A 16,068-nucleotide genomic window follows, 5' to 3' on the forward strand; every position below is an offset into this window, starting at 1 on the left:
TACTCACACTTGGATTTTTCTCTCTCTCTTAACCTGGCAATAATCTGTCTTCCATCACTGTCACTTTACCTAAACGGCTCACTTTACCTAAAAGTCAGCAATGACCTCCACATAGTAAACCCAGGGGTCAATTCCTGGCCTTGAGCTCATGTGAGCTGTAAGTAGGATCGGACATGACAGTTACTCTCTTCTCTTTGATTGCCTTTCTTCACTTGACTTCTGGCACCTCACAATGTCATTATCCCAAAGGTCACTTCTCTTCAATCTCTTTTGCTGGTTCCTTCTCTTCATCCTAACCTCTAACATCAGGCATCTCCAAAGCTCATCTCTTGGTGATTTTCTGTACCAGATCCACATTTACTCCCTTGGTGATCTCATGCAAGCTCATGGTTAAAGTTAAAAGTCACGTATGTGCCACTGATCACAGCCCAGACCGCTCTCCCGAACATCTGCACAGATAGCTGCCTATTTGATATTGTCACACGGATGTCCAATAGGCACTTGAAATCAACACACTCACAATGGAGCTCCTGAATTCCTAAGTACTCAGAATACCTGATTTACCTTCACCTTTCCAATTTCTGGTGTTGGAAGATTCATACTTCCAATTAGTCAAGTCAAAAGTCAAGTCTTCTTATGTTTTTAATGTTTATTTTTTGAGAGAGAGAGAGAGAGAGAGAGAGAGAGATATTAAGCATGAGAGGCAGAGGGACAGAGACAGAGGGAGACACAGAACTTGAAGCAGGCTCCAGGCTCTGAGCTGTCAGCACAGAGCCTGACGCGGGGCTCAAACTCCCAGACTGCGAGATCATGATCTGAGCCAAAGTCAGACACTTACCTGACTGAGCCACCCAGACACCCTGTGATTAGTCTTAACAAAAAATGCATTCTTTTTCTCTCATACTAGAAACGCTATAGGCTCGAACTTGAAAACTATATCCAGAATCTGACCACGTCTTATCACTCCACAGTTACCGCTCACACCAACAGTGCCCTGTTTCTCTCTCAAAAATGTCTTAAACAATGAATTATAGTTGTCCTAGTACAAGGCCATGATCTCATTCCCCATCCCTGTCCCAGTGTTGGATTCCATCTATTAGTTTTACCTGTTTCACTCCACTCCAGCCCTGCTGGTACCCTTGCTAACCTTTGGTAAACCAGGTGCACCACTGCTTTGGGGACTTTGTTCTAATTATTCCCTGTGTCCAGAATGCTCTTCTCCCAGATACATACATGGCAAGTTTCTGACTTCCTTCAAGCTTTTGTTCAGTCATTAGATGTTCAATGAAAGCCTATTTACTACTACAGTGAACCTATCACTTCACCCTTCATCCCACTTACCCTGTTCATCTCTTTTCTGGGTCCGTTGCACTTAAATCCTTTCAAAATATTAGAAAATTATACTTATTTTTATTTAATTTATTATTTTGTCCACTGATGTATCTCAAGGGTAGAACATGCCAGGCACATATGTAGATGCCTAGTACGTATTTATTGAATGAAAAAACAAACCACATATATGCTAAAGACAGAAATCATTAGGCCTCCTTAGACTTCCTTTTTATTTTCCTGGTTCATGGTCTTTCTTCTTGTCCTGATCCTTCTGCTTGAAACAGACACTGTCAAAAGGTCTCACCTTGGTTCAGAAAACCCCCCTCCCCCTCACCTCTCTCCCTCCCTACTCAACAGGTTAAGAATAAAAGAGACTAAGTGGAACACAGAAACTCTGAAAATGATTATTATTTATAATTTTCCAAAATCAGTGATTAAAGTGAAAGATCCATGGTGTTCTCACCCAATTGCCTTGTAAATGCCTGGCACTGAGTCTTAACCACTTACCTATGAACTCAGGTTCACTTTTAAAACTGCCCATTGTTTAGATGCAAAGGAATCCCTGACCAATACTGCCACCTACTGATCAAGAAGGAGAGAAATCAGTACAAGGAGGCAGAAAATGAAATCCAGTTTAACAAAAATTAGGAAAAGACAATAATGAAAACTTTCATGAAGTCAGTAAAATAAACTGGCTTTCCCAAAGAGCGATAGCAAGGAGTTTACATTGAATTCTATAGCAGCAATAAGCAAAGACCGTGTACTGGTAAAAAAAGATGACAATGATCCACTTCAGAAAACAGGAAACCTCTTTGAACTATTAACAGGGCAACAAGTCTATAAACACCAGATCTTCAACTTTTCAACCGCAACTAAGAATTAAGATGTTTGAGATTCATAAAAAATATATTTGCTGTTTTTATAATGTCCCTCACATACAAACAAAAACTAATGTACCTCAAGACTTAAAGTTCACTAGGGGAAAAAAAAAAAAAAAACACAACACTATAGAAAAAATATCTGGGTTAATTCCAGGGCATTTATATTTGAGGCTCTATACTAAGTTTCTCCTCTTTAGAAGTATAGACAGACATCTTTCTTGGTCAATATCTTAAAGGATGTTGTTCAATATCAATGACCATGTACCATGAGTTCCAAGGACTCAAAATGAAATGGCCTCTTCATATATACTTTCCAAGATCTGGTATTCTTTTCCTTACCAAAAGCCTCTTGTGTTTCCCTCCCTGCCCCCACATATACCAGGGGAATAGTAAATGTGGTAAAAAGTTAGCTGACGTAGGCTTTAAACAGCCATTTACCTAATCACTATATTCACTTTTTTTTTTTTGAAGTTGTGCACTCCCTAAAATGTCTTCAACACTTATTTGAGTTTATATCATCAATTTCTTTCAATAACTTAAACTCTATTAATAAGACATTTTGAGAAATTAATATATACTGTCAAAATCAGAAACAGAATAAATATAACATGGTTTTAAAAAATCCCAAAGAACGCAAGTTTGCTCAAGGGAAAAAGGCAGGAAACCATTTTAGATCTTCCGCATGTCTTCCCACTTAAAAAATGACGTAGGAGAAAGAGGAGCATAAAAGAAGTGGCTTTTAGCAAAAATAAAAATATAAACAACAATACAGCACATTCATAAACATACAGGATTAAAATAATGCCAAGAGAAGATAATTTAGAAAAATGCATTTAATTATAAAAATCTTTTAAATAAAAAAGCAATGGCACAAATCACCACAGTGTTATTGAAGTGATCAGATCCACAGGCTTATGTTCTTATAACAACATGCTAAAAATTTATGACTGTTCTCATTAACAGCATTTTCCCTCCTAATTGGAGTGACATCAAGAGCTTCTGAGAATGTGTAATTGTCCCTAAAATACTACTAAAAGTATCATAAACACAGTCTGTGCAACACTCATTTACATCACCTTTTATTTACTACACTCTAAACTCATAAAATATTGAACATCTCTCACTTCGTTCCTCTTATTTACATACAGTTCAGAGGCTCATCTATTGTCACAATATGGTTTGTGCACTAAAATCCCTGGGAATAGTACTTTCCACAGCATTTTTAATAAATTTACTCTGATTATCTAAAGTGAGTACACAAACAAAAGCTTGTTCTTATGACTGTGTCATACTCAAAAAAAATAATTCTTCCTGCAGCCTTATTTATGAGTTAGAAAAATCCCTCTTTCAGTAGAATATATTCTCAACCATTACTGGATTATACTATCATGCATATTTATACTAATATGACAACAGGTAAAGCCAGCTAGAACTTCATAAATTTCAGTTAGAAGAATACAGCATACATGAGGTGATCTGGCTTTCACTGTTATCCATAATCCAGTTATTCGACATGGATAGATTTTAATCATTCTTAGTATATAAACATTGAATAGTTCAGTAATAATTGGCAGTTTCTGACAGGCTTATTTTCTTGATAGTGGATACGGTTCTGTGCACATACGTCAGATGAACTGAAAACCACGCAAATCACTTCATGTGATACAGCAGGAAGAAGTGGGATGTTATTGTTTGAACAAATGATTCAGAGAGCGGAATATTAACATGGGATAGTGACAGGAATCCTGTTGAAGTCCGTCTCTTTTAAGATGTATTGTCTTCACGACTTGCCAGATATCTGGTATTTGTGATCTTTTTGGTTAAAAAGCAAACCGGAGTTGAGGGAAGGCAGACAAGAGGAGGAGAAAAAGGAGAAAAGAGCACAGATTACTAGGTGTATGATTTTAGGAGAAAACAAGTGAGAGGGAGGACAGGATGGTTTCACATAAAACAAGTGGTCACATCTGGGCACCTTTCACACAACAGAATGGTCTCCAAGCTAATTAACTCCCCTTCCTCTCACTCCAGAGATACTTGGGTGCCCATCATATTATTAATAATGAACATAATTCTGGCGGCAGCACAAATCTCTAACTTTTTAAGGCTTCAGAGTGTCATTATTTAGTAGTCGGGTACATTTGAACAAAGAGTCCTGCCATTTCTTTTATTTCCACTCTTGACCCAGCAAGTATACCAAGGAAGTCCTTGTGGGTATTTGCAGCTTCAGTCTCCTATGATGGCTTTGACTTTATAACCCACTCTGCGTTGGGGTTGAGCTGATACAGGTCCTTCATGTAAGTGTCCTCATCAAGGCAGCGTTCTCCTAGCAAAGAGACTTTATTGTATCAGTTGAACACGGTACAGAAGCTGGGGTGCGATTTTAAACTTCTTCCTCGTGGTTTAACTCTAAAATCTTAGACTTCAAAATATCACTCATCCTTTCCCATCTCCCATAATATTGTAAGACTTGGCCAAAATATTGAAAAAGTCAACATAGTAGTCTTTCTCTAAAGGAAAGTTTTTCAAATTAATTTAGGAAGTTGAAAATACTTTGTGTGAGGGGCTTTGGTTCACCAAAAGCTTATTCACCGTTATTAAGAGTGGCAACAGTTTGCGATCTACCGAAGAAACAACACTTCATTCTCAATATCGAATAGTAAAGAGCAAGATTAAATATATAAATATTTAAATAATCCTTGCTAATAGAGTTAACAGTTCCAGGCTTCTGACAGAGTTGCTGTTTATTTAAATTTTAAGAGTGAGTCTCCATACTCCCACATTAAATTTTCAATATTGACCAACATTTTTACGTCCCAGAAAAAAATTCCACAAAACTTCTTAAAATATTTTCAATTATTATTTTGAATTAAACACCATTTCATTTAGTATTTGTTAACAGTTTCACCTGTATCATTTTCAAGGGCTAAAATAAAGAGAAAATAAAAGGATATTTTACATCTTCATAGAGAGGAGTACAACCCACTGATAACTGGAAAGGAGCATGTAAAATATAAAGCACAGTCAAAATTAATCCACTTATTCTATTTTGATTTCTTAAATTACCAGCGTGTCTGTATTCGTATGTGTATATATCTGCGTATGTGCGTTTGTGCGTGTATTATTTAGTAGGCAATCAACAATGGCAAAAATAACTTGTGCTTTCACTAAAAATACCCAGGACTGAGCCATAACAAAAATGTAATCCTGGCTTTAAACAAGCACAGCTACTTCCTTTATTAAGATGTGATGTAAGCATATAAAAAGGAAAGAAGTTCTGAAAAAGTTCATTATCATTCTAGAAGTTGCTACTATTTTAAGGGAATTTGTCCTTGCTGAGGTTCAACATTAGATGGGCATTTGCACAGAGAAGCTCAAATAGAGCCTGTAGAGAAGAGTCAGACCACTGAAAAAATCCACGCTATTCATCAGCTATCTACAGTGCACTATATTTAACTTCTAATTTCTTTTTTTCCCCCAAAGATATAAATAAGAAGCATGGGCAATGTCGAATCCGCATATGTGATACAAAGAGAAACAAAATGTGCTTACCAATATTTCCTCCGATTTCATACAAAAAAACTTCCCCTTTCTTAAGAGTCTGGGCAATCCCACTATTAGGGACAAAACAAACTGATTAGTTGTATCATCAAACAGCTTGCAAGTAAATCACTTTAATGTGCTTGGGGAATTCTAGCTTGTGTGGAAAATTCATAACTTAGACACACTGTAATTATCTAACATTTGTATTTTCCCATCTGTTAAGTGTGCCAAGTAGGTAATAAAAATGTCACACCTGTAAATTAAAATAAACAAATGGACTCATACATCTGAAGACAAAATAATAAATCAGCATCTAAATTTGTAAAATTAAAAAGAAAGGGAACATAACACTTTAGCTACCAATACAATTATTAACATGATCAACTACTTTGCATGGGGGCCGAAAAAGTTCTCATCAAACCATAAAAAGAAACGTTTCCATCTTAGTTTTCACACTGCACTTATTCAACCAGTATTTGTCATGTGTTTGCTTTGCTGACAACTCCAACACTATGCAAGATGAATGTAAAGAATAGGGCAGGGTTCATAGCCCTCCCTGTGCTGGCCATCCAAATACAGGACTCACATATACTCCAAGTAGAAGCAAATATTCATTATGAAGGCTTCACAAGTAAGAGATGCATTTACAGACTCATGCTCTTCAAAGAATAAACTCTTCCAGAACATCAGGTTCAAATAATAAAAGTTGGTAAGATTCAGTGGTTTTCAAAACTCTGTCTATGAATTACCGAAGAAGCCTGCTAAAAATTCAGACCTGGAGTTCTAGAAACTCTGGTGTTTGTACACCTACAACAAGTCCAAGAATCTGCTTTTCAAATGCTCTCTAGTGGGCTGTGGTGCCTGGAAAGGTTTGTGAACCGCTCTTGCAAGGCCCCAAACACACACTCCCTGGAATTGCAGGGAAAAGCAGATCTGACTTTTACTGAAACCATTATGAAAACTACGGTACAGCAGAAGCTGTCCTAACCAACCATCCAATGACTCACCTTGGTTATCCAACTCCAACCACTCTGTTGTCTGTGACATGCTAGACACTTAGGGCTTCATACGCGCTCACATTTAAGACCCTAACCGAGAGACAACTCACTTTTTTTCGAAACTGGCATATGCTTGTTTTTAAAATTAAATAATTATTTACAATATGGTATGTAACCCAATACACTAGGAGTCTACTGAAAGAGTCATTATTTCTATGAAGACCAAGCTGAATGTTTTGGGAGACGTGATAAGAAAACCAAAAAACCAAAAACGAAAAACGAAAAACGAAAAACCAAAAACAACCTAGTCAGGCATTGCTACACTTTAAAGAAACCTCAACTGGATTTCCTGGTAAATCTAAGGTTTTGCATAATGCTAATCAACACATCCATAATTAAAGAAAAGACAACAGTCTTTATCAAGACTGGCGAGTAAATGTGAAATTTACTGTATATTTACTTTATGTCATTCATGTGTTGTTGTCTTGGCGGAGAAAGTAGGGGTGGAAAAAGAGGAGGAAGGTAAGGTTCCCAACTGCCCCTACACTGGTGGAATACAGGTGGTAGAAGAGGGGAATGTGGTGCAAGAGAAAATACATATAAACCCTTACTGAGAATTTCACTTGTATGACCCAAACAGACCGTGCTGTGTGCTTCACGGCCATTTTCCTAGTTCGTTATCACAGGACTGTAATTCAGGCCCTATTATGGTCTACATTTACACATGAAAACTTGAGACTTAAAAGAGATTACAAAACTAGCTTAAAATGAAACAGAAAAGTTGGCACTCGGATCCAGATCATCTCCCTCCAGTATCCCCAAGCATAAAGAAAGGAGCTGAGGAATGCTTGGGGGTTTGAGGGTGGACAATGGATAGAGAAGTTTACCAGACTTCCCTCTGAGTGCAGCAGGATGGCGAGAAGGGAGGAGGTAGAAAAATGGACCCCACTTGAGGGGGGGCAACAAATTATTATTTAATAAAAGCATCCCAACCGGAAACTCCAAATAGGCAGGGGACAACTGCCACAAATCCGGTGCCTTCTATAACAGTATGCCTACCACTATCATGCTATACTTTAAATATTAAAGTCACAGTTCAATATATTGTGCAACTTCATAGTCATGTATTGCATCATCTGCAAGCACAGCAACAAAAGTACAGACTAAATTGAACACTTGGATCCTAAAAGTAATTGCTGTATAAATTAACTCTATCTAGCCTGAAAGAGCGGCTTCTGTCTGCAGTGTGGCCAGATCTCCAGGTACCCACTCCGGGAGAGGACGGGCAGAGGAAGGGGATTGATTTCATGAAGCAGACACCCCCTTTAGGGGGCAAAGACATCTGAAAAATTCCAACTGCTCCATGCCTTCATCCCCTAAAACTCCATCTACTCCCAGACTCTGCACCAATGGCCCCAGATCCGTGATGGTTTCTAGATCCTGGTGAGTATGGAGAGTGTCTCAAGGGAAACCTTTGGAGACGAAAACACACCTTCAGAATTCAGCACCATCACCTATGAAATGCGTGACCTCACAAAGTCTCGGTTTTCTTATCAGTGAAACAGAAGTAACATTCGTGCTTACTTCACAGTACTGTTGAGAGGGGAGTTTGTGCTGGCTTACCAAAAGCCCAGATATTACCAATAAGCCTCTCTTCTAGTTCATCACCATCTGTTACTGCACAGGCTCATCTCTTCTCCCAATTTATAAGCCCTGAGGGAAGATACTTTAAAATATATCTTTATACCTCTTCCAACATCTAGCAGAGGGCCCTAAACAGAGCCCAGACATATTGAATACGTGTGGTATTGCATTAACATTGGAGAGGTTTTGGCAGAAGACTTCACCGATGCCCTTGAATACTAGAATGCAGAGATGAAATTCTATGGAAGGCTAAAACAGAAAATTCATAAGCTGAGATGCCAGTATCCCGGATTTCCCTGAATTGTAAAAAAAAAAAAAAATAATAATAATAATAATTAATTAATTTTCAGTGAGTGGAGATGAGGGGGACACAGAAAGCCCAATACACTTGTTAAACCTCCAAAAACTTAAAAAAGGGTATTGTAAAATGTTTCAGAGAGTGTATGCTCTAAAACCAGCAGAGGAGGACAATAGCTTTCAAAGGACTCCTCCTACCCCATCAGCCCCAGAACAAAGGAGGCTGGGTTGTCCCTAAAGGGAAGGCGTGCTCTATGTCCTGGAGCCTCCAGAGCTCAAGGAACTGGTTATCCTCTCTCACTTCGTATACCTTGTTTTTTTTGTTTGTTTTGTTTTCTGTTTTTGAATTTAAGCATTTCTTTTTGTTACAGTTCCTAGAAAAAGTTGTATTTTTTTTGTTTGTTTTAAACCCACTGTATCCTACTTAGTGATTTTCCTAATGGCCCACACACAGTAATTAACCTCCAGTCACCATATTCTGGAAAGAATATTGAGGGGTCTCACGTGCCAAGGCCACGGCAGGCACAGGCGCGCTCAGATATCCTGCCTGAGACGGCTCCCCTTGAGCATAAACTACCTCAAATGAACTCAAGTCATTCCAACGGTCTCGTTATCAAGTCTGTTCTTTTCTGCTGGGAAGATGAAATTTTGAAGCACTTCACATCACCCATAGTTTTGGTTTTTTTTTTCTTTTTTTAACAGGAGGGAGAGAAAGAGCGCGCGCGTGCGAGTTATATCGTGGAATGATTAAAACAAAACAGGCCTCTACCTTTCTTGGCTGAGAAACCTGGCAAGGACATCACTGGCTTTTAGTTCTTCAGTTAGCTGTATTGCCATGGAAACTTTCGAAAGATGGGGAGCTTGCACTCGAATCACTCCCTGAGGAATGTCAGCCTGCAAAGCAATAATGACACTGGAACAAAGCTGGCGGCAGCTGGAACATGTAACTCTGTACAATGCATTACATGGGAAGTGTGCTTAACTACTATGCATTTTACTTCACTACATAAAAACCTTAACTACTGTATAATGTAATTTGCTAAATTACATCAAACCTCAAATATCCTCTTAATGGTGATAGGGGAACTTTATAATGCCTATGCAGTAATGCTTAATTATTTTTAAAGATGTAAAGAATGACAGCAATAACCATTACTGCCATATTAAGTGCTGATTTCTGAGTATTATCTACTAGAGAGTGCTTCTTCATGCAGCAATTTATGAAATTGAATCAGAAAGAAGTTACTTTGTGTGCTATTGCAATGCATGCGTTTAAAAAAAAATCTTCCTGTGCATTGACACAATTTCACAGAAATGTTTGTTCCTGGGAGTATTTTTTTAAAAATGGCACACACGTTCCTATACATTTGGATTGTGTCTGCTCCTCTCTTGGCTAGTAAGCTTCCACTGTGACCACACACTCTGAACTGATGATGACCAATTCTAATTCCTTTGCCTATAGATGTTAAGAACTGTATGTTTAGTGAGATAATGAAAGATTGTGAGGACTGTCATATCAAAGTATCAGCTATGACACCTGACATATTAGGCTTAATTAATTTCTAATGGTTCCACTACAATCAACAATTTATTATTTATAACTGTACGCCATGAACAGGCCTGACAACAAACAGCATGCATAAATTATGTTTAAAGATAACGCTTTAAATGTTACAAAACCTTGTTTCATTAAGCTAAAATTTACTGGGGCACCTGAGTGGCTTGGTCAATTGAGCACCTCATTTAAGCTTAGGTCATGATCTTGCGGTTCATGAGTTCAAACGCCACATTGGGCTCTCTGCTGTCAGCGCAGAGCCTGCTTTGGATCCCCTGTCCCCCTCTCTCTGCCCCTCCCTTGCTTGTGCTCTTTCAAAAATAAACAAACATTTAAAACAAAACACTAAAATTTCCTAAGTATTGATTACCAGGCACTGTGCTAGGTCTACTTACTTAGTAGATAAATAAGACACAAATCTTGTAGCAGACAGTATTTTCTGTGCTCACAAAATGATTTTGTTAAGGTACATGGTCTTGAATTGCTTCCCCCCAACCCCCGCCAACATAAAGCATGGAAATACCACACATGGAATCAATGTGACTTCTTTTAAAGTTCAACAAAAATAACATGGCTTTAGAATCGGGCTACAACAAAATGTAGGCATCCCCCAAAAGATTTACACTTGCTTCGCGGTAACAAGTGAAATGTAGCACCAGAATAACAAAGAAAAGAAGCAATACTCCTAAAACCGAAAAAGGAGCATGGGATTATGTAAGACCATGGCTTTGCTCCCCAAAGGGCTGCGAACACCTGTTACATCTGCGGAGACACCACAGGGGGCCTCATGCCAACCTGCGAAACCCTGTTGCCCTCACCTGACCAGTGAGGGGCCACGGGAGCCCTCCCTCCCACGGAAGACAGTGCGTTCCAAGGCTGCCCACTCGCCAATCTGCTAGGAGAGGGACTGTTCCTAGTGTCCTTTAACTGGTCTTGCTGGGGAAATGTGCTCAGCCCCATCCTTGAAGGATGTCCCAATCCCAACCCACGCCCAGACCTCTCAACGCCTGCTTCTCTCCCATCCAGCCTCGCCCCTTGGCTTGGTCTGTTGACTTCCAATTTCTGGGGCACATTTTTGGCCCGATAACTTCGTCTAGTTTCTGACCTCCACCTCACCCGTAGGACGCAAATCTAAGTTACCTTTTTCCTTGATTCTGTGACAATTTACTTTCACTTGTAACATGTGGAAGATGAGCTGCTTCTTGCAATCGATGGGGCATTTAATGGGCTAGTGTGCCTTTTTTTTTTTTTCAAGGCAGATATTAAATCAGTGGTGTATCTTCTAACTCAGGGATTATGCTACATGCACTTTTGCCTTGGGTTTCATCTCTAGGCTGTATCCTGCTCTGGTCATTCACCTGCTGGCCTGGCCTTCCCTATTACCTCACAGGAGGCAGAAAACAAGAAGCTGACAGACAACATGAATGTTGGAGTGAAACTGTAATAGCAACAGTTGAAGCACAGAGTCTGTGTCCATAAAACCCTAATCCACATTGTCCACTCAAGTGAGAAACACATACCGGCATTTTGGATTCCATTATTATGACGATGATGATGATGATGATGATGATGATGATGATGGGCCTTGAGTGGCAGGCTAGGGTTTGCAGAAACCCAGATACTTTATGCTGATTTAGCAAAGTTAGGAAATCTGCTTGACTCATAATGTCAGATATCCTTACATACAGGTTTTCTATGACAAAAATAATAGTGACAAAAACTTCCCAGAATTACATCTTATCCAACCCTAAAATATCAAAAAGGCAGGCAAATCTGTGCTGATATTTTAATTGAAGTAGATGATAATAATTTTTTATATATAGAAGGTCTACAAGGAATGAGTTATGAAAGCAAAAGGATCCAGAAAAATACATTGCCATTGAGAGTTCAGAGATATGACAAGCTCCCTCCGTTGTCTGCCTTTCCCCCCACTATGGTCCCACTATGGGACCCACAATGGTCCTGTGGCACCATTCTATTGTTTGGATTAAAAAGGCCAATCAAATTGGCTACAAACACCCAGGCTTTCCTGTCTTCATGCACGTTTTACTCCTCTTCTGCAATATCTTCTGCTACCAATTTCTTAAGGCCCAATTCAAATATATCAAACTCCATAGAACCTTCCATGATCTACAGGGTCAAAAAGAATCTCCTCTTTCCACTGAAATTGTTTTGCAATGGAATTCTAATATATGACACCTGTGTTCTAGTTACACGCCACATACCTGAGTCACATCTGTATATCTGTAGCCAACTATCAAGTGTTTATTGATTAAATGAATCACTCAAAAACAGTTCTGAGAATGCTATGCTAACATTATAGCATTTCCCTAGAATAAAATAACATATACCAATGTGTATTGCCTTGATAGCAAAAAAAAAAAAAAAAAAAAAAAAGCATTTAGGAACATTTTCTTTAAAAAAAAAAAAAAAAAGTTGCCTCCATGTACCACATGGTATTTCCTCTACAGAGAAGAGACAGGAAGGGAAAGAGAGGAAGGAAGGAATTAAGTGTCATAAGGAATACTTCAGTCAGTTACTACTGCAGGGAGTCACCAACATTTGCATGCATTTGCCTGAGGATTCCACCACTTTTCCCATAAGGCACCTCATGAAAAACTGAAGGCCTCGAATACTGTGGCTGTGGCCTACACTTTCTACTTGAGTTCAGAGACCGTGCTTTAGAGAGTACAGCCAGGCCTCCTTATAAATCACAGCACTGGGGTCAGTGTGGTATTGGGGGGTCACACCCCAGAGCAGCACATCTGACACAGGAATCCAGCATCTCTCCCATAGAGTTAGGAAGGAAGAGAACCACGGACTAGCTTCTCAGGCACTTGAGAAGTCTCGTGTGTAGGTGAAATGTTAGGTAATCTCCGTATTATGGCTTTGCCAGCAGATGGGGAGTGGCATGCATACAGACTCCTTATCACTGTGAAACTACACTTTCTCACACCTTTCCCTGAGTGAGCAGGGGATGAAGCTAGGCCAGTTTTGGATCAGCTTGAATGCTGCCCGAACTACCAACTCATTTCACATAGAAGTCGAGTATCAGTGCCTGGGAAAACCTTTCCATTGGGCCAACGATGGCACATAGCACCTTCCTAGGTTGATTGGCCACACTCCCTGATGACTACGGAAACTTCTAGCAGGGAAGGCATGTGTCCGTCTATGTGTATTTATGTGTGCTTGCATGAATGTGTAGGACAGAAACACTTCAGTGTTTGTTTCTATAGTAAGACATCCCATCCAAATTCTCACAACGATATACAGATTCAGAGTCCGACTCACTTTGAATCTGCCATGCCCTTCACCCTTGGAGAAAAAAAAAGTGTTTACTGGTAGATATAATGGTTAAACATGAAGAGTTTAGAAGTTGTTTCTGGAAACTTTTTCTTTTTTTCCAGATATCTTGACAAGTGTGGTCAAATGATATTTACTAAAGATGATAAACAATAAATGATGCCAAAGCTCTAGTGTATGACAATTACTATTAAGCTCCAGAATCATGCTGTATCAAATACTCAAGCCATTAGTATACTAATTACATTGAGCTGCCAAGCTTTGAAAAGACACAACATGCCTGATCATTAGAGCAAACAGTCTGTTCTTAACTTGAGCCATAATAACTGAATCTGTGAATAGTATAATCTTTGTAATTTTCCTGTTTCACATTTTTTGGTCTTAACAGCTGTGACTCTTTTTTTTTTTTTTTAATGTATTTATTTTTGGTGTTCTGGTGAGCTGAAGTTATGTGATGTAGAGCAAGACCAAGGAAGAGCAGTATTTCACTAACACACCATTAAAATTTTGTCACAAAGGATTTTACAACTTACAAAATAATAATTTCTTATGCATGCAAAAACTGTTATAATGGAAAAAATTATCTCATATATGGTCCTCATATGTTTTATATATGGAACTAAAGTTTATTTTAAGGGGCGCCTGGGTGGCTCAGTCGGTTAGGCGGCCAACTTCGGCTCAGGTCATGATCTCGCGGTCCGTGGGTTCGAGCCCCGCATCGGGCTCTGTGCTGACAGCTCAGAGCCCGGAGCCTGTTTCAGATTCTGTGTCTCCCTCACTCTCTCTGACCCTCCCCCATTCATGCTCTGTCTCTCTCTGTCTCAAAAATAAATAAACGTTAAAAAAAAATTTAAAAAAAAATAAATAAATAAAGTTTATTTTAAAAAACATGATTTTATTATTTGGTTAAATAAAAAATGATTTCAATATTTCTTCATAACATGTTGATAAACACTGCATTGCTCTTAGTTTTATACCCTAGATTAGAAATTCAACGTCAAATCTTTAAAATGGATATTTCTTTTTTTTTTTTTTCTGCGTTAAAAACTAAGCAAAATGTAAAGCTGACATTTTAATGCTACAGAAAACCCTTTTATCTTCAAAGGGGCAAACTGGAAATACAGCTTTCTTAAGAAAAAGGCCAGATATAACACATATTTTAGAAAATTAAAGACATTTTAGCAAGGTATCTTAAACTAAAATGGCATATTCATCACCTTACTCTAACTGGAGGTGGAAATATGGAAGCCATTCTCTGTGATCTTGAACTGCCTCAGTCCTGATTATAATTGGGCCTTTATTATCCAAATGTTTAAACTTTATCCAACTCACAGATTCAGAGAACTGTAAAGAAGGATCTGAAATAACTTCCGAAGTAATAAGCATTTAATTTACAACAAAATTAAGTTCTGATATTTCTCTCTTCTAATATAGTATTTTTTATGCACTATAAAATCAAAAAACATCTTAAAAAAACAAGATTTTGTGCTTCATATTGTAATTTGATTTTTCACATGGGTCCCCAAGTAGATCCAGACACTGTTTCCAGACCTGAAGCAAAGGCTTAAAACAATACCTGCAATGATGCTCTGGGTCAGAGCTGTTAAATGAAACCAGAAATGGAATTATAAACAGACTTGTGACCAAAGACAGGTGGCCCATGATACAAACAGCCCAGAATCTACATCACACTGCTGCCAACTCCAAGATTCTTCTGAAAAGAATGGCAGAAAGTGCAGCAACAGATTTCTTTTCCATGTCCGAGATCCTAAACATTAAAAGGTTACCAGATCATCTTGGACTTTTAGCAAGTCACGTAAGCTCTCTAAAACTTGAGTCCCTCAACTGTAACTTACGGGTGTGACACAAGATCATCCAGAGTTAACGCTGAAGTTAAACCACAGAAGGAACATTCCCTCTACCAATGAAGGGAGACGTGAGCAAGCTCAGCTTATTTCATGGAATCTCTTTCTCATAAACATGCAGCTTCTGTTTACTTTGAAAGGTGAGCTTGAATGACAGTAGAAAAAAATCATACAAATCTAAGTCCACAATGAACTTGAAACCTACACAATTCAGCAGTTCATAACAAGATGCTCATCAAAGCAAGCTGTCCTAGACCCTTATCAGGCAGAGATGCAATCTGAGATAATTATGAGTGAAATGATGGAATGCCTATGATTTCCTTAAAAAAACAAAAAGGAAAAGTGTGAGAGACAGGATGGAATGAGATTAGAAAAATAGGTTTGATCACTGGAGATGGGTTTATGGCTGTTTTCATGAACAGGTAAGAAAAATTCCATAACAAACAATTAAATATACGTTTACACACATATAAATACCAAATGGGGGAAAAAATCACACTCACAGTGTTTGTACAATACCTATGCCAAGGTCCTGCTCTGGGAGACTCTGATTCAGTGAGTCCAGGGAGTGACCCAGTCAGGTTTTGTAAAAAATGATACTACAAATGCTCTTATTACATACTTTGGATGAGATACTATTAATCTGGTCTTAC

At 38.6% G+C, this 16,068-nt stretch overlaps 1 protein-coding gene across 4 annotated transcripts in view; it reads right to left on the reverse strand.

Moving 5' to 3' along the window:
- Positions 1-3,028: 3,028 nt before the first annotated feature.
- ARHGAP18 (Rho GTPase activating protein 18) overlaps positions 3,029-16,068 on the reverse strand; it is a 195,107-nt gene continuing 182,067 nt past the window's right edge. For 3 of the 4 annotated variants that reach the window (XM_060616626.3, XM_060616627.3, XM_060616628.3), the window contains 3 exons: positions 9,462-9,586; positions 5,763-5,824; positions 3,029-4,536 (listed from right to left, as the gene is read on the reverse strand). In XM_060616626.3, coding sequence (XP_060472609.2) covers positions 4,445-4,536; positions 5,763-5,824; positions 9,462-9,586 — 279 coding nt within the window. In that variant the 3' untranslated portion in view covers positions 3,029-4,444. The remainder of the gene's footprint in view (positions 4,537-5,762; positions 5,825-9,461; positions 9,587-16,068) is intronic. The other variant, XM_078447304.2, reaches the window with a different exon arrangement.

Source organism: Panthera onca, chromosome B2, assembly GCF_046562875.1.
Source record: "Panthera onca isolate mPanOnc1 chromosome B2, mPanOnc1 haplotype 2, whole genome shotgun sequence".
NCBI lineage: Eukaryota > Metazoa > Chordata > Mammalia > Carnivora > Felidae > Panthera > Panthera onca.